The 17,806-nt window shown below is 43.3% G+C and overlaps 2 protein-coding genes across 3 annotated transcripts in view; both read left to right on the forward strand.

The window, feature by feature from the left end:
• The first annotated feature begins 2,354 nt into the window (after positions 1-2,354).
• On the forward strand, positions 2,355-8,746 carry Slc10a5 (solute carrier family 10 member 5). Of its 2 annotated transcripts, XM_028765704.1 has the most exons (2): positions 2,355-4,546; positions 7,939-8,746. In XM_028765704.1, exons 1-2 carry the CDS (start codon positions 3,760-3,762, stop codon positions 8,103-8,105), a joined length of 954 nt encoding a protein of 317 aa, XP_028621537.1. In that variant the 5' UTR covers positions 2,355-3,759; the 3' UTR covers positions 8,106-8,746. The 2 variants fall into 2 exon arrangements, with proteins under 2 accessions (XP_028621537.1, XP_028621535.1); XM_028765702.1 differs by lacking the exon at positions 7,939-8,746 and having other exon boundaries at positions 2,355-5,572.
• An 831-nt stretch (positions 8,747-9,577) lies between these two features.
• The window catches only part of Impa1 (inositol monophosphatase 1), a 17,232-nt gene continuing 9,003 nt past the window's right edge, over positions 9,578-17,806 (forward strand). Inside the window, exons 1-6 of the mRNA XM_028765705.1 lie at positions 9,578-9,655; positions 12,022-12,087; positions 12,795-12,928; positions 14,982-15,086; positions 15,648-15,693; positions 16,871-16,979. Coding sequence (XP_028621538.1) covers positions 12,025-12,087; positions 12,795-12,928; positions 14,982-15,086; positions 15,648-15,693; positions 16,871-16,979 — 457 coding nt within the window. The 5' untranslated portion in view covers positions 9,578-9,655; positions 12,022-12,024. The remainder of the gene's footprint in view (positions 9,656-12,021; positions 12,088-12,794; positions 12,929-14,981; positions 15,087-15,647; positions 15,694-16,870; positions 16,980-17,806) is intronic.

Genomic DNA, 17,806 nt, shown 5'->3' on the forward strand with positions numbered 1-17,806 from the left:
TCCCCTCCCCGTCCTCTCTTCTCCCAGCTCCACTTCCTCTTCTACTGCCTAATCACTGGGCTCCACTGTGAATACAATGTGAATAAATATCCTGCTGCAGACAATTATTGCATTTTTATCTATAAATTGAAATAAGTCCTCCTGGGGACTGCTTTCTGTCTACACCTGAGGAGAATGAATGTCTTCTGTCTCTACTGGATGAAGGACTACATTCACTAGGGAAGGAAGGCTGCACCCCTGCCCCTTTCTGTACCAGTTTCACAGCAGTAGGTTAATTAAGGAGTACACTTGCTTTTATCAGGCTCTAAGTTCATTCCTTTATAGTTACCTGTGTGCCTACTTGTAACATCAGTGTCTGATTGCCAGTGTAGGCACAAGAAGAACACTCAGGTAGCAGATAAACTTGGAGCTGGCAGACAGACTTGGAAGGCAAGTTGCAAATAAATGAGTAAGTAGAGCTGTGTTCCAATAGCTGTTTTATTGGAAACTGTCAAACTGGAGTTAGAGTCCTTTAAAAGCCCACATACCAGATTTTTTTTTTTTTGAGATACCTAAAGTTTTAATACCAACCAGTACTTTAATCACAATTCTTGGACAGAGTAGGTGGCCAGCACATATAATTGAATGAAAATTAAATATGCCAGAAAAATAATTCCTCCTGAGAAGATGACAGGTGACACCTAGGAAGGATGAAAAATGTCTTCTCCTCTCAATGATCAGACAGAAGAGACAAGGCTCTCCAGAGAGGGATTTACCACAGTGGGCACGCCATCCATAAGCTAGGCCAGGTCCTAGGTGATGGAGCCCACAGGACTACAGGATGCTAGGATGAGCATCCTTGGTACTACAGACTAGCAACTAAGGCATGTATAATCTAAAGAGAACAAGGTGTGGGTGGAGTCTCTGTTCACCTCTAACTCCCTGTGTCCAGATAGATGCTCTGAAAGCAGCAATCTCAGGTTTCCAGTTAAGTGTGCCTAATGTAATGGTAGGGTCACACTGTCCCCATCCTACCTGGTGTTTTTACTTGATGTATGGGAGACTACAAAGCATAGGAGAGGAACGTGGATGAACCACTGAAGTAATACTTTGATACTAACAAGCACCTATCTAAACAAGGAATTACATGAGAAAACCGGATAATAGGATTCGTCCTAGCTACATTTATTAGGGTTTTGTTCTGAAGTTTTCAGAAATAGGTGTGATGGTTTCTATATGCTTGGCCCCGGGAGTGGCACTATTAGGTGTAGCCTTGTTGGAGTAGGTGTGTCACTGTGGGTGTGGACTTTAAAGACCCTCATCCTAGCTGCCTGGAAGTCAGTATCTGCCAGCAACCTTCAGATGAACCTGTAGAATATTCAGCTCCTCCTGCACCATGCCTGTCTTGATGTTCCTGCCTTGATGATAATGGACTGAACCTCTGAACCTGTAAGCCAGCCCTGATTAAATGTTATCCTTGTAAGACTTGCCTTGGTCGTGGTGTCTTCACAGCAGTAAAACCCTAACTAAGACAATGGGTTAGGAGAACCTGAAAGAGAAAAACAACAAACAAACAAGCAAAAGCTCTAGATAAAGCGGTTGGGAGGAAAAGCGTCCACTGGTTTATTTTTTAAGTTACAGTATTTAGTGTTGGTGTATGTGTGGTCAGAGGACAACTTGTGGAGTTGGTTCTTTCCTATTATGTGTTCTGGGAATCAAAGTCAAATGTTCACCTTGGCAGCAAGTGCCCTTACCCATTGAGATATCCCAGTTGGCTCTTTATTCATTTGACAAGCATATACTATGTACCCCAGGCTGGCCTTAACCATGTGATGTTCCTGCTTTAGCCTTCCCAGAGTCAGGTGTTTTGTCACTTTAAAGTTCCTTGGGAGGCAAACTGTGGTGGTGCACTTGGGGCAGAAGCAGGTGGAGCTCTAAGTTCAGAACCAACCTGATCTACAAAGTGAGATCCAGGACAGCCAGAGCCTTATAGTCAGACTCTGTCTGGGTCGGGGGTGAGGGGTGGGGGAAGGGTTCCTTGGGAATTTAACTGGTGTCACTGAGCAAATTAGTCCAATTCTCTGTTCTCACCATTGGTTAGTGTTTCTTAATGTCCTACATGGAAATAAATTCATGATACAAGTCTACCTACTATATTTAAAAAATTAACGTACAAGCACAGCCTTTAAAAAAAATCTGTCCAACTGTGAAAACACCATGATGAAGCTCATTACTTTGTATTCTAACACCTAGATACGCACACAGAGACACACAGAAACACACAGACACAGACACACACAGAGACAAAACTAGAATAGCCATTTGTAGAAGTGCTAGTGGAAGGTTTATTATTTTAGTTTTTATTGTCTGGCATCCTCTCATTTGGGAAATTGAGTCTGTAGATTGCTTTCCGTCATCCATGGAAGCTGAGACACAGTTGGGTCAGTTGACCATGACCTCAGCTGTGCATAGTGAGTCATGTTACATTCAAATTAAGGTCAGTACCTTTCCACCATCAAATTCCAAATGCCCAGTAATAGCAGCCACTTACTGGGCTATGACCACCTTATGTTCTCCAGTTAGCTGGTAACCCTGCATGACGTTTTCCTATTCACAGACACTAAGGGTGGTCTAAGTGTTTGTCTTCTCCAGTGGAATTGTGCCAGAACTCTAGAGTTGTTAGCATCAAGGGTTCTCTCAAGATCAACCAACACAGCTAATGATGGCAGCCACATGACTAAGCTGGGGCACTGTGGCTCTGACTTTAGAGGCCCAGTGTTATAGGAGTGAATTAGGGTACAAAGGCCACCTGCTTCAAGTCTGATTTTTAGTGTCCCTGAACAACTGGACTAGGAATGGACACAGGGATGCTGATAGGAAAAGAAAGTTTATTAAGAAATCGCTTCCCAGGGTGGAAGTGGACCAAGTGGGGAAAGGTTAGAAGTTTAGTGGTGCATGTTCAGAGCAGATTGGCACATTTGTCACTAAAGCTTGGAGATCAGTATAACCATTCCATCAGACCAGAGTCAAAACGGCCTAACCACGTGCTGATGTGACAGGAGAGAATGTGTAGAATGTAGTGGGGAGGGGGACACATTTACTTGTTGGTTGTTTGCGCACTTTGTTACAAGACAGAGTGCTGATAGGAAGGAGCTTCCAGTCTTTGAGCCGACTGGCTTCTTTCATATGCCAATTCTCACTACTTCTGTTCTCCTTGCTCCCTTCCCCCTACACCCTTCCCTCTCCCTGTCTTCCTCCCCGCCTCCTCCCTTTCCCCTGTCACCACCACACACTGTCCTGTCACACCAGCATGTAGTTAGGCCATTTGACTCTGACTGGATGGAATACTGTTCCCCAAGTTATGGTCTCTGTCTTAGGGGTTTTGTTTGTTTGTTTTATTCCCCCTGGCTGCGTTTATTTTATTATTTTCCTATGGACGAAAGACACCCAAAAAGTAATAACTTCAAGTGTTTATACCCAGGTAATAAGGAACTCAGGAAGAGAGATTAGGTTTTTGTTTGTGATAAGTGACACCTGTTAAATGCAAGGGCTTATTTTTATGTTTTCTTAACTACAAGTTAAACTGGTTGTGTCGCTTGCTCACTAGATAGCTTTATACTGGTTGAAGTATAACAGTCCCTCCTCCTGGACCTTGACCAACCAAACCCAACTATTACCTAACTTCATTTAGGCCTTCAGTGACTGAGGACTGTAAGAAGAATGCTCCTTTGCTTTTTGATAAAACTGGTTTAGCACACATGACTTGTTTAAATTTTCAAAATGTCTGGCAAGTTTTTTATAATTCTACTTTTATTGGTGACCCCAGGCGAAGCGAGCAAGTCATTTCTCAGTTTTCTGAATATACAAAATGCAGAAATGCTGTCATTTACAGAGACAGAAGAAACCGTCATTGTGAGGTCCAGCTACAGAGATAAACAGCCTCACTCCAGCTACCTCCTTGTGAAGTCAGAGGATCCTAACGTGCTGCAGGTGATGAATGTGACCAAGACCTCCCTGGGCATCACAGACTTTACCATCAACCTGAAGACTTTCCCAGGAGAGACAAATCTGACTGTGCAGCTCTGGGAGTCTGGAGGTAGGCAAACAACCCTCATCGAAGAGATAAAGAATGTCAGAGTGAGAGTGTTCAGACAGACGGAGGACAGCCTCTTCCAGGCACCAATCCATGTCAATAGCTACATCTTCCTGCTTGTCTTATCGATGATCCTTTTAAATAAATGTGCTTTTGGCTGCAAGATTGAATTCCAACTGCTTCAAACAGTGTGGAAGAGACCTTTTCCAATACTTCTTGGGGCAGTTATACAGTTTTTTCTTATGCCATTCTGTGGTTTTCTCTTGTCTCAGATTTTGAGCTTGTCTAAGGCACAAGCTTTTGGATTTGTAATGACCTGCACATGCCCAGGAGGAGGTGGAGGCTATCTCTTTGCTCTCCTTCTGGAAGGGGACGTCACTTTGGCCATTTTGATGACTTGCACGTCAACGTCCCTGGCCCTCATCATGATGCCTGTCAACTCGTACTTATACAGTCAGCTACTGGGGTTAGCAGGTGTATTTCATGTTCCTGCCTTAAAGATTGTGTCTACTCTTCTTTTCATACTTATGCCAATATCAATTGGTGTAGTCATTAAGCACAGAGTGCCTGAAAAAGCAGTCTGTTTAGAGAGAGTAGTGCGGCCTCTGAGTTTGACTTTAATGTTTGTAGGGGTCTACTTGGCTTTCAGGATGGGACTGGTATTTCTAGGAATGGCTAACCTAGAGGTGTTTCTTTTGGGGCTTCTGGTTCCTGCACTGGGCTTTTTGTTTGGCTATTCCTTTGCTAAAGTCTACCTGCTGCCTCTTCCTGTTTGCAAAACAGTGGCTATCGAAAGTGGGATGTTGAATAGTTTCTTAGCGCTGGCCATCATCCAGCTTTCGTTTTCCCAGTCCAAGGCTTATGAAGCCTCTGTAGCTCCATTTACAGTAGCTATGTGTTCCGGATGTGAAATGTTACTGCTCCTTCTGGTCTACAAGGCTAAGAGATGGCCATTCCTTAGCACAGAAAATGAAAAAACTCCTCTAGTTTAAAACTACAGAACTCTTAATTCCTGACCTGGCTAAAGTACTAAGAGCTTAAAACTACACATGCACTAAAGTCATCTTCAAGTTGGCTAAAAGCTTGACATGGTGTTAATTTGTGCGAGTCTGTGTGTGTGTGTGTGTGTGTGTGTGTGTATGTGTGTGTGTAACATATAGATGTGTATAACATGTTACATATGTGCACACGTATTTGTGTATTATACATTACCCATACTAAGCACCTTATAACTGACAGTACACATTGAGAAGGGGATAAGATGCCTTTGCAGTGTCTTAGTTTGGTAATGATTTTATAATGAGGAATGCCAATGGAAATAAGCAGTGAATCTTTATATCCTTAAGTTTCTAAGGAAAGAGTGTCCTTGGGAAGGGGCAGGAAATGCTGACTCAGGGAATGGGCATGCAGATTCATTACCACTAGCTGATGCCTGCACCAGCCGCCTCCCCATTCCCACGACTGTTGAGTTGGTATTGCTGCTTTCCCAAGCCTTTCCAAGCTGGCCTTGGCTTCTTCTAACTCTGGTCAGTCACATTAATCTTATAAAAGTCTAACTTGGATTGCATAGTTTCCCTGCAAAGAAGCCTGTTTGCTATGTCCAGAAAGCATTGGTAAAGCATTTATGAGGCTTTGTTGTGAGTTTAATATAGTTTTCCAGTTTGTTTTCTGCCACTTCTTGACATTTAAATATTTGCTTGCCATTTTGTGGTTTTCTTTTGACTCAGATTTTGGCTTGGCTCAAGGCACAGGATTATATATATTTTTCATATTATGGAGGTCTTTCTTTGCTTCTGTGTGGAGCACAGTTGCACTGCCTCTTGGATATACCTGTGTAGGCTAGCCTGGCTGTTTTACAGCAGTTTCTATTCTTTTTTTTTTTTTCCTATTCTCCTTCCTCATCTTTAAACATGAAACCCATTTTTACTTTTTCTATCATGCCAGCATTCCATATGCTTACTCAGACAGGTTGCTACAGCTCAAGCTAGGACCCAAATGAAGACTGCTTCAACACATAATTGATTAATCTTTGGGCAGGAGCGTGTAGTTCAGTAATAGAGTGCTTGGCTGGTGTGTTGGAGGTTGGATTCTAACACTGCAAAACTAAATCATGCATTAAAACAAAACAAAAAAACCTCCATATGTGCTTCATTGGATATATTTTTACATCGTCAAAAATGTATAACTGAAAATTTTGATACATTTTTAGAACCTAAGGCCAGTCCATATTCTTGTCCAAAGACAATGTGGCTATTAAGCCTAAACAAACAAACAAACAAACAAAGCCCAAAAGACTCCATTCTTAAGGATATGTCTTTCCCTATTTGCCTAGTCCCCTGTTGTTGGAGACAAAATAATTTTCCCACAGTCCAGTTCCCTCATTTTAAAAGATGGAGATGATGTCAACTCCATTAGATTGCCCTGGGAATTATATAACCCGTTTATCCACTGTGCTTGCTTATCAGAGTACAGAGTTGACTCTTACTATTGCTTTGTCCAAATTTAAGCTGTCATCACTGACAGATACATGCTGGTAGTCTGAAATATCAACTCCAAGCTATGTTTGGAGCCTAACCCTAAAGGTTTAAGGTATTCCTGTCAATGTTCTTGCCTATAGAGTTTCCAGCTGATATAAGATAACCAAATCTGTTCTTTCTTATGTCACTAAGTCCAGTGTACAAAACCATGATTTATAAAAGACCTGATGCTGTGTTGGTGGATGTCTATCCTGACAGAAAAGCAATGGGTGCCTCCCTGGAGCATTTGACTCCTTTTAACAGAAATGCCCATTCAGAGGCTCAAAATATAAGCCCACTTACATAATACAAACACATCGAGGTATTCTCAATGTACATATTTTTTTTTTTCGAGACAGGGTTTCTCTGTGTAGCCCTGGCTGTCCTGGAACTCACTCTGTAGACCAGGCTGGCCTCGAACTCAGAAATCCGCCTGCCTCTGCCTCCCAAGGGCTGGGATTAAAGGCGTGCACCACCACCGCCCGGCTCAATGTACATAATTTGCCAATCGAAAGACAGGCGTCTTTCTAGTTGTGCTTTATAGCAACTGATAATGTTTCAGGTCAGCTTTCAGATCTATAAAACACAGAGTTCTACAGAGGCTTAAGATACAGATTAACCAGATATGTGCTTTATGGAATAGATTTATGCATCATTAAAATGTATTAAATCAAATAAAGATTAAAGTTATCAACATACCTTGCTTTTAAGAACAAGAGTGATGCATGGGAGATGGATTGCCATGAGTTTGAACCTAGCCTAGTCTAGCAAGTGGGTTCCAGGACAACCTACCTCAGTTAATCAAGCAATAAGAAAGAAAGAAAGAAAGAAAGAGAGAGAGAGAGAGAGAGAGAGAGAGAGAGAGAGAGAAAGAAAGAAAGAAAGAAAGGAAGGAAAGAAAGAAAGTACTGATGGGCCAGGTTTTAAATTTTGTTTTTAGTTTTAAGTTTGTAGCTCTTAGGAGTGATAAGTCCACTCCACTATTCACAGAATAAAAATTATGTGATAATAATATATATTCTTATGACCTGGAACCTGTTAGTACTACAGAAAATGTTAACTATTTTGACCAGTGTTTGTAAGTCCTACCTATGTTCCATCAATCATGAAATCATATTGAATAATATGGAAATAGACTCTACTCCTGAGTGGCCCACCTGGTTTATGTAGACTCTTATCATTTTAATCTTAGTCAATAATTAATTCTTCAGTGGGCTTTGGGAGACCATGCAGGGTTTAGCGTTTGCTTAAGTCAGTGGAACAGAGCCCCTCCCACCCCAGTGTCTGTGGTATGTGTGTGTTTGTCTGTGTACACGCTTGTGTGTGCTTAACATTTTTCTGTCATCTCAGAGTTTTCTTCTAGTCATGTATGGGGGTCTCTACAGCCATCAGAACCAACCTCCACACACTCAGCAACAAAGTTTATGACACCAGCTTGCAGGGCTCCTTTAATGGAGTCAAAACATCAGACTCCTTTGTGCACTTGGCAGGAGAATGGACTGTGCCGAAAACCCTGAGCTACCTAAAGAAGCAACAGAGGCTGCAACAACCCCGGAGACCTGCTCATCTGATGTCGGAAGCTAGCAACAGCTTTAATGTAAAAACACCTGATATCTGCTCCCTCATCTCTCCTGCTTTGTCAGTGGGACACTTCACTCATAAAAGGCTTAAAGACGATGTTTCTTTAAATGCCTAGATAATTCCATTTGGTCAAATATTCATGCCTGTCAGCATGCATTTGATACAATATTTATTTTCCAATAACTGATGATAGAGGACCCCAAAACCAAGTTCTTGAAAGCCTTTTGTGGGAAACCAAACAACCTCAAGTATGTGATAGACACCCACATCTGTGTCTTAAGGCAGCAGTCTTCAGAAGATCAGACACGCCTTGGCTTTTCGTGGGTTTACAAATCACATTTTCCATCCCTGCCACTCATTTCTGAGACATGTTATATATCGCTAATAATTTCTTGTCTTGATTCCTGAGAACCAATCACTTCACAGGTAATAATGCAAGGACTTTGTGGTCCTCTTATGGGTGGGTCATCTGGTGTAAAGTTTTCCATTTAAGAGTAACATACCTACCATGGTACTGTTCCATGTGGGGAAACATTTTGAGAACCATAAACTAGCCTCTGTTGGTCATCCAGAGCAACCTGGTCGAGCTGTGTATATTTCTGTGTGTGGATTTTGGAGTCAGGGTGCTATGCTTTTGTGTGTGAGTTTGGGACAAATGCCCTAACTTCTCCAAGTCTAGGTTTCCCCATCAGTATAATGAAAGGAATCTTCATGAAACTGTTGTAACACTTATGTTTTGAGCATGTAAGGGCAGAACTGCTGTCTAGTGTGGTGGCACATGCCTGTAAACCAGAAGTGAAAGCATGATGCTCAAAGACTTCAGAAGCCAACCTACGATACATAATGGGACACTGTTAAAAATCAATGCTCGGAAAGTGGCTCAACGATAGAGCGCTTGTATGTTATTTACAAACCTCTGGGCCTCATCCGTAGTCCTGAGGGCTGGAAGTGGGGAGAGCAACTGCCTGCAGCAGTCAAGTCCACAACAAACAACCTGTATCTTAATGAATTACTGAGAAGAGAGTTGGTGCTGACGATCTTCAAAAAATAAAATTAAACTCTCCTTTAGGCTTACAGATTTAATAAATGAGAGATGCACAATGACAGTCACAACTCCAATTCATCTGTGACCAAAGAGCAGAATGGGAGAAAGGGAAAATATGAACTAGTAAAGACAGAAATAAAGATTTGCAAAACAGAGAGGGGACTCTTAAAGAAGAAAGCATATGCGGGAAAATGCCAGAACACAAACTTAGCCGGACCAGATCTTACAAAGGCAAGTTCGGCCTGGCTATCAGCTCCAGGCAGAGTGAAGAAGACGAAGGCTGAAGGCGGGGTTTCGAGGCATCCTGTCCCTTCTCTTAGGTTTTAATGGGGCGGGACTTCCTGTCGGAGCAATCCCCGTTACCTCCCGGAAGTGCAGAAGAACCGAGCCCTTGGACGCCCGGCGGTTGAGCATCGATCGATCGCGGTGCGCTCGCGCAAGGTCAGTCAGTTCTGTCCCTACATTCCGCGCAGCGTTATTCAGTAGCCAAGGCGTGGGTTTCTGACGGGCCGCAGACAAGCTCTCCCCATGCTGGGCCGGGGTAGCTGCCGGGCCCTCCTCCCGGCAGTGCTCGCCGTAGTGCTCCGGAAACAGCCCAGGGGGTTCGCCAGGCGGTCTTCTGAGGTTCTTTGTCGCAGAATGAGCCCGACTCTGCCCAAGCCCTCAGGGCTCTACACGGCAAGTCCCCTGGCTCACGAATTTACAGGGTTAGGGATGAACAGGACCAGGTCCGGTGATGTCAGGAGCGGGGACAAGTGGCGCGGGTAGCTTGGCTGTCCAGGATAGAAAGTTTTAAGTCTGTATGACTTTGTTCCCAAAGTAAAGGGTGATAGAATATGAACCCCGTGAAAACAAAACTTGAAGCAAAGGTCTCTGAAATAAAAAGTTTATTGAGCCATTTATTGACCAAGACTTGGGGCACATTTTGTAAACTACCAGCAACAAAGCTGAAAAGTGCCTCCGAGATCTAGAGCTAGCGCTATATTTGGATATCAAGGCACAGGGTTTTTATTTCAGCATTCTTGCCCCCCCCAAAAAACAAGAACAAACCCCAGAGAATCTTTACCTAATTGACTTCCCTAATCTCTTCCCTCTTCTGGACCTCGACATTTTAGGGCACCTAAGAATTTTTATTTATCAGCCTCCTTTCCTCAAGGACTATCTTAGAACTGATTGAGAAGATGTAGCATGCACACAAATGACCAAATACTGCATAGGAACAACAGTTTTTCTGCAAGTGCCTGTTGGTTGATGTGTGTTGGGTTGAAGATGCGGTGGATAGCTTTGGAAACAGTCATGGGGAGTGGGGAGGTGTTCTGTGCCTGTTGTCACTAGGTGAAATGGAGCAGTTTCTGGTGAGGAAGCAAGCCCAGCCCGAGAATGTCCAGTTGTGTCAGATCAGAAGGGTGGAGTAAGAACACGAATGACCAAGTGTGGGAACCGTTCTTGAAGAGCTATGAGGAGTTTATTCTATAACTCAGAAGGTGGCCTTGAATATGCTTACCTGAATGCTTGTATCACAGGAACAGGTGCTTAGGCATGATAGCATATGTCCCAGCCAGCATTCTGAAGACTGAGCCAGGGTAGTCAGGAGCTCGAAGACAACCTTATATCAAATAAAAAGGGAAATGAAGCAGCAACCAGCAGCAGCTGGTCTGTCTGCTTTGTGTCCCCTGTGCTTCTTTCCTGTGCCACAGAGTAGAGATTTCAGATGCTCTTAAGGAGGAAGCACAGGGAGGTAACTTGTCCTTAGCTGGGAAGCAGGCAAAGCATGGCTTTATAAAGGCAGCCACCCTTTCTGGGCATGACAGCTTCCCCTCCATGGTTCCATGTGCTAGGAGTTCACATGAGTGCATGGTCAAGCCTGTGGTGAGTGTCTAAGCTCATGTTAGTGCACAGTCAAGCCTGCGGTGAGTGTCTCAGCTCACATGAGTGCGCAGTTAAGCCTGTGGTCTCTAGAGGCCAGCAGAAAGTTGGCAAGTCACACGGTTATGCTTCCCCTCCGTGAGGTCCAGAAGGTAAATGGCACCTTTGCTTTTATAATTGCGTTTTTAGACCTAGAGTTTTCTTCACTCAGAATGTTATGAGGGAAAGCAGAGAACGTTCCAATCAGAACTGAGCATACATTCTGTAAAATGTCCCTATACCGTGGGGCAAGTGTTTCTAATTTGTGAACCTTAACTTCTTCACCTTTACCTTATTGTTTGTCTTTTTTAAAAATTCCATCTGCAAAGCACTCAGCTCCCTGGAGTTAACGCCGACAGTCTCTGTTCCTTTGTCTTTAAAAGTGCTTTTATTCCAGCCTTCCCTGTGTTATCTCATTCTCCACCCACTCCTACACCTGACCTTTAGACTATGTCTTGACCTCATCTACCTAAGTTTCAGGGGGATCCCCACCACCTCCCACAATATGATATGGAATAGCTACACCCCAGAATGTGATATTGTGTGGACCCTTGGGGAGACTACTTCATAGAACACGGTTTGCTTTGATAATACTTCTGTTGAGTATAATAGCTCCTGCCTGTAATCCTCGTCCTTGGAATGTACAGGCAGGAAGTCAGGAGTTCAAGGCCATCCTTGGCTTTCAGACCAGCCTGGACTGGGAAACATTGACTCAAAACAGCAACAGTAACAAAAAGTCTTTACTACTAGGTGAAATGTATAATATTTCAAAATGATTTTTACTGGGACTATATGTGGGAAAAATTGAACTATAAACCAGGGAGGGGTGAATCAAAATCACAGTGTTGCCAGTTGAAATGCTTGTGTAAGTGCCTGCCTGCTGATCTGTGTTGACTGTCTAGATAATGGCAGACCCTTGGCAGGAGTGCATGGACTATGCAGTGATCCTCGCAAGACAAGCTGGAGAGGTATGAACAACACTGGGTGCCATAGTGTGTAAATACAGTGAAGATTGAGTGTGTGTGGGGCCTGGGGGTGGAACCTTGGCCTGTGTTGATGTTACACATCACTGGGAGTGTGTGTGTTTGTGTATTTGGTTGTGTACAGGTGTGTGTGTGTGTGTGTGTGTGTGCGTGTGTGGCCTGGGGATGGAGTCTAGGCCTGTGTTGACGTTAAGCATCACTGGGAGTGTGTGTGTATGTGTGTATGTGTGTTCGTGTATTTGGTTGTGTACAGGTGTGTGTGTGGCATGGGGGTGGAGTCTAGGCCTGTGTTGACATTAAGCATCACTGAGAGTGTGTGTGTGTATGTGTGTTTGTGTATTTGGTTGTGTACAGGTGTATGTGTGTGTGTGGCCTGGGGGTGGAGTCTAGGCCTGTGTTGATGTTAAGCATCACGGACACTGCATGGCATCTCCAGCTGGATTTTTCAGTTTGTAGAGTTAAGCTTTTTCGAGAATAGTCATGAATCTAAAAAAAGATATGAAATTACATATTATTTTACCTAGAAGGTCCTAATAAAAAGTGTCTTGTGTCATAGTCAGTTTTGAAAGAAAACATTTAAGAACATGTTAAGACTGGTTGAATGCTTGAAGTTATTTCTGTGATTTACCTTCTTGTTTGGTTTTAAATTGCTTACATCTTTTTTTACTTGCTTACCCAAAACTTCTTTTTAGATGATTCGTGAAGCTCTAAAAAATGAGATGAATGTCATGATTAAAAGTTCTCCAGCCGACTTGGTAACAGTTACTGACCAAAAAGTAGAGAACATGCTCATGTCTTCTATAAAGGAAAAGTACCCGTGTCACAGGTATCTCTTCTGCCACTTTATAGTGATAAGATCGTCTAGATTGGAATCAGCCTGTGCATGAGGCAGATATGTCTAGATACAGAGTTGTAGTAGGTGACTTTGACTTGAAAAGGAGCTGAGTTTGAGGGTATGGGGCGGCTCAGGCCAGGGTGATGGGAGGAAGACACCTGTGAGTGACGCCTGGGCCGTTGCTTTGGATGGTGTGTGTGTGTGTGTGGTTTTGGTCTTGACTTTGGTTTCTAACTAATCTTTTATATATTTTTACCTCACTGGTTAAGATTCTAAATCCTGAGCAGGAGCCCCAGAGCAGTGAGTTAGGTTGATTGCCTGTCCTGTGGTTTTAGGGTCAGGAAAGAGGGGCTGTTTGATAGGAGGAATGTGTGTATGGTGCATGTAATTATCTGCTGCCATGGGCACATCTGGAGAGCTCCGTTAAACTCCCCGAATTGCAAAGTTCCGCATGTGTGAGAGAAATGCTAGATTAGGAAGTTCCATAGAAAACCCTAAATCAGACCCAAATTTACCAAAAACATTGTTGTCAGCCAGCAAAGATAGCAGATGTCCCTAATTCAGCACTCAGGAGAAGGATGTATGGGAAGGTCTAGCCAGCCAGGGCTCACTGTGGGATCCTGTCTTAGGAGACAGCAGGCTGGAAACAAGGTCAGCAGTAGTGTGCTGTTTGCAGGTACAAGTCCTCAGAACTCCAAGAAACTAAAAGCCATCCTTTGAAGGTTTTATGCTACAGTGCTGTTACGTCTTCCTCCTTGTGACATTGGCCGCTGTCAGTCTTTTAGTCATTGGAAAAATATTTAAAGCTGTGACTGAACATACTTCCTTCCAGTAAAAAGGCTTAGAAATAAGAGAAAAAGGAAAAAGAGGACAAATATGTATTAAAACAGTTCAGTGTCAAAGGATAAAAAATAGAAAAAAGAGAACAGGAGAAAAGAAAACCAGTGAACTCATTCACCATTTATAAAATTGACTTAACAGTTGCACACAGTCATTTCGGGAGGTGCTTTACATTCTCATTAACTTACCAACTGGTCTCTGCTATGTATTGCGTCTCTAAGTCATTCTAAATGACAGACAGAGTGCTTCACAGTTTGGCCAGAGTAGGGAGTAGCTTGGCTGCATGGCTCTGGCGGCTGTCTCTGAGAGTTCCCATCAGTGGGTCACCAAGGTCCCAGTAGGACTGAGGGGTCCTTTACATCTGTGGTTGCTGGCAATTCCAGGCCCTGTGGGCTGTCTGCTGGCAGCTTCCCTGGCTCCTTCTCTGTCATTCTCAGAGCTACTTGGAAGCTCTTCTAGGATCGGGAGGGAAAAACAGTATGAACATTTGAAATTACCAGGCCAGTAACGAAGCTGTACAACTCAGCCCTGCTGTATTCTTTGGCTTAGAAGTCAGGTCACGCTCAAGGAAGTGATGTCTGAGCTCTGCCTCTTGCTAGGATCTAGAGAATTTGTGGTCTTTTAGTATTTCTTTCAGTTTGTTTGATTTTAAGGCAGTCTTGCTCTTGCATAGGCTAGCCAGGGACCACTGACTCTGGCTTCCTGTACCTCCTAAGTGCTGGGATTGTAGCACGTGCTGACACACCCTCCCTGCGCTCTTGCTTTTACGATTGCTGTGTTTTCTTAATTTCTCATTCTAAGGATGACCTTTTCAGATGTGTGGGGTTTTCCCTGTATTTATGTCAACATTGCATTTAGAATTTAGGACTCTGTACTGTTTCACACGCCTTTGCTCAGGGAAAACAGAGCTTCTTCGTGTTTATTATTATCATCATCTTTCTCTCTCTTTCCCTCCCTCCCTCCCTCCCTGCCCTTCCCTCCCTCCCTCCCTCCCTCTTTCTTTCTTTCTTTCTTTCTTTCTCTCTCTCTCTCTCTCTCTCTCTCTCTCTCTTTCTTTCTTTCTTTCTTTCTTTCTTTCTTTCTAATAGAGCAACAATATAATAGAACAGCAGTATAGACTTGGCTTGTGCTTCATGGTGGACCCTTGAAGCTTAAAGCCCTGAATCCAATTTAGATGTTTGGAGTTTGTGTTTCTTGCTTTCAGTTTCATTGGTGAAGAATCCGTGGCAGCTGGGGAAAGGACAGTCTTCACAGACCAGCCCACATGGATCATTGACCCCATTGACGGAACGACTAACTTTGTGCATCGGTATGCATGTTACTGTCATTCCTGTTGTGTGTTCACTGTGTGATTTTCTGCTTGAGATATATTGAATAAAAAGTGGTGGGTTTTTATTAGAATAAGAACGCCACATTAAATACTTAAGCTTATTTTCAGTCTAGTATTTAAGCTTATTCCAGTTACATTTAAACCTATTTTGCTGAACTTTTTAAAAAACTCTTGTGTGAGATGGTCTGTGTGCAAACTGGAAGCCATAAAAATCACTGTGGCTAACAGTTTAAAATCTTTGCCATCCAGCCCCAAGTTTCGCATCAGAATGGAAACAAATAGTTTTTTCTCCTTGATACCTATGTTTAACTGCTGATGAGGAAAATGAAAGGAATTTTTTTTTCCAACTGTGACCAATGTTAAGGAACGTAGCTAATGTCTGTAGAGGCATCTCATGCGTGCGTGTGTTGACCCTTCCTCCAGTCCATATTCCATCTTACTTCAGGGGTTATGAGAATTGATTTGAAAACAGTTATATACATACTTGTTGAAATTAAATTCTGTCTTGTTTAGTTTGTGGGTTTTTGTCTCTTTTTTAAGGTTTCCCTTTGTAGCTGTTTCGATTGGCTTCGTTGTAAATAAAGAGGTATGTCTTAAATATATGGTTTTGCTTTCCTTTTCTGAGAAAAAGTAAAACTGTCATCTTTGGTTTGTGCCACCTGTAAATATGAGCTACAAGACTGGGGACATGTTCACACACATTCCCAGCAGATAAGGCCTGTTTCCCCAAGAAGCCAGTGTCGGAAAGAGAACTTGAACGGATGGAAGGAGGCTGGTGACCGTCAGAGTCACACACACAGCCGTGTCACGACTTAATGTGGCTTTACAGTGCCTCAGATGGAGCAGGACATTTGTAAGCATGGCTTCATGTGCCAGGGGATGAAGGATGGCTGGAAATGCGGTTTAGGAACATGAGTGAATGAATACTTACATACGAACCCCAGTAGCGTGAGGGCTGTAGTCACTGGGGGCCCTTTGGTCTGTACCCTGCTGTTTGGCTACTCGGCTGCTGTATTTGAGGAGCCTGAGCACTCGGTTTTATCAGCAGGAACACAATACTTAAGAAATGTCTGAAATTAATCCCAACACTTGGGAGGCAGAGGCAGGCGGATTTCTGAGTTCGAGGCTGACCTGGTCTAGAGAGTGAGTTCCAGGACAGCCAGGGCTATGCAGAGAAACCCTGTCTTGAAAAACCAAAAACGAAAAAAAAAAAAAGAAAGAAATGTCTGAAATAAAAGCCCAAGGCTAAGTGGTAGCATGGTTGCCCAGCGTATATAAATCTCTCAGTTGAATCCCTAGCAACACACACGCATTTGAAACGTAAGTCACTATGTATGAACTCTTGGTCCCAGGCTGTACTGGTCACTTGGCACACCACATGATCCTAAATAAGCCTTTAAGATAGGCAGCCCGAGCAGTGGAGTGCTGTCTGCTTTTGAATCCTTAGTTTGCTACAAGAGAAGAAGGATCTTTGGGCAAATGGATGTGCAGGAATCTTAATACAGGAGAGCACAGTGTTCGTTATACAAAACACAAAAAGTCCTGTCTGTCTGAGCTAGGAGAGGGACAGCATGCCCCACATCGACGTGAGTGCCAGCTAAGGATGGGGCTCCGACGACCAACTGTGTCTGGGCAATGCTTCCCCTGCAGCTGTTGGAATATATTTTATTAATGTCCTAGATTTTCTTGCTGCTTTTTCACAAAATGATAGCTGTTAATGAATAAATACCCAGGTTTGCTAAAAGCTCCTTGCTTCTGTGCAGATGGAGTTTGGAGTTGTGTACAGCTGTGTGGAAGACAAGATGTACACTGGCAGGAAAGGGAAAGGCGCCTTCTGTAATGGTCAGAAGCTTCAGGTCTCAAAGCAGGAAGGTGGGTTTGTCTTTCAGTGCTGGCACCCTCAGCGAAGGGTGCTTGTGTTCTCCATATTTCTATAGTGACCTTTGGGTTAGCAAGTATTAGCTAATTGGAGATCTTATTATTTCTTCCTTTCCCCTTCTGAACCCAGTTTTTAGCATGGTAGTTGGGGCAGAAAAACAGATGTCATTGAGCATGTGCACCCCAGTGGGTGCGGCTGTGGGCATCAAGGCTTCTGTTCTGAGGGCTCACGGCTTAGTAACTCCATCTCATACTTCTTAGGATGTCTTGATTTGATGTGATGTCACTCACCCCATTATTGGTCAGTGAATCATAAATAGCGCCTATTAAAGCTGAGATCAATTGAACATGGTGACATCTTCCTGGAATCCCAACAGTCAGAAGGTGGAGGCGGAAGGACCAGGAGTTTAAGGCCAGCCTGGGTAAAGCAAGTTCAAGGGCAATCTACGCTCCTAACAAACCAAACCACCTGAGAATCCTTAAGAAGGATACACAGTGGTTTCTCAGTCTATATTTGAGAGTCAAGTCCGTCATGTAAAATGATGTATTTACATATAACCTGCCCACATACCCCTTCTTTCTCTGTCTCTAGGTTAGTTACAGACATAGTACCGATGTTGTATAAATTATTGTTAAACTCTGTGGCCTTGGTAGATAAGGGAGGGGAAGTCTCCATATTCAGTAAAGAGAAAAGGTTTCTTTGGGTGGGGCGTCCGGGTTGCCATCTAAGAGGAGTGAGGAGTTGAGTCTGTGAACGTGGACCTTGTCTGTATAACAATAGTTTACGTGTGTGAGTATATGTGTGTATGTATGTGCATACA

Source organism: Grammomys surdaster, unplaced genomic scaffold (assembly GCF_004785775.1).
Source record: "Grammomys surdaster isolate TR1022 unplaced genomic scaffold, NIH_TR_1.0 63, whole genome shotgun sequence".
In the NCBI taxonomy this organism is placed as follows: domain Eukaryota; kingdom Metazoa; phylum Chordata; class Mammalia; order Rodentia; family Muridae; genus Grammomys; species Grammomys surdaster.

Coding starts and splice junctions, on each gene's coding strand:
- Slc10a5 (XM_028765702.1), top strand. CDS start 3,760: ATGTCTGGCAAGTTTTTTATAATTCTACTTTTATTGGTGACCCCAGGC.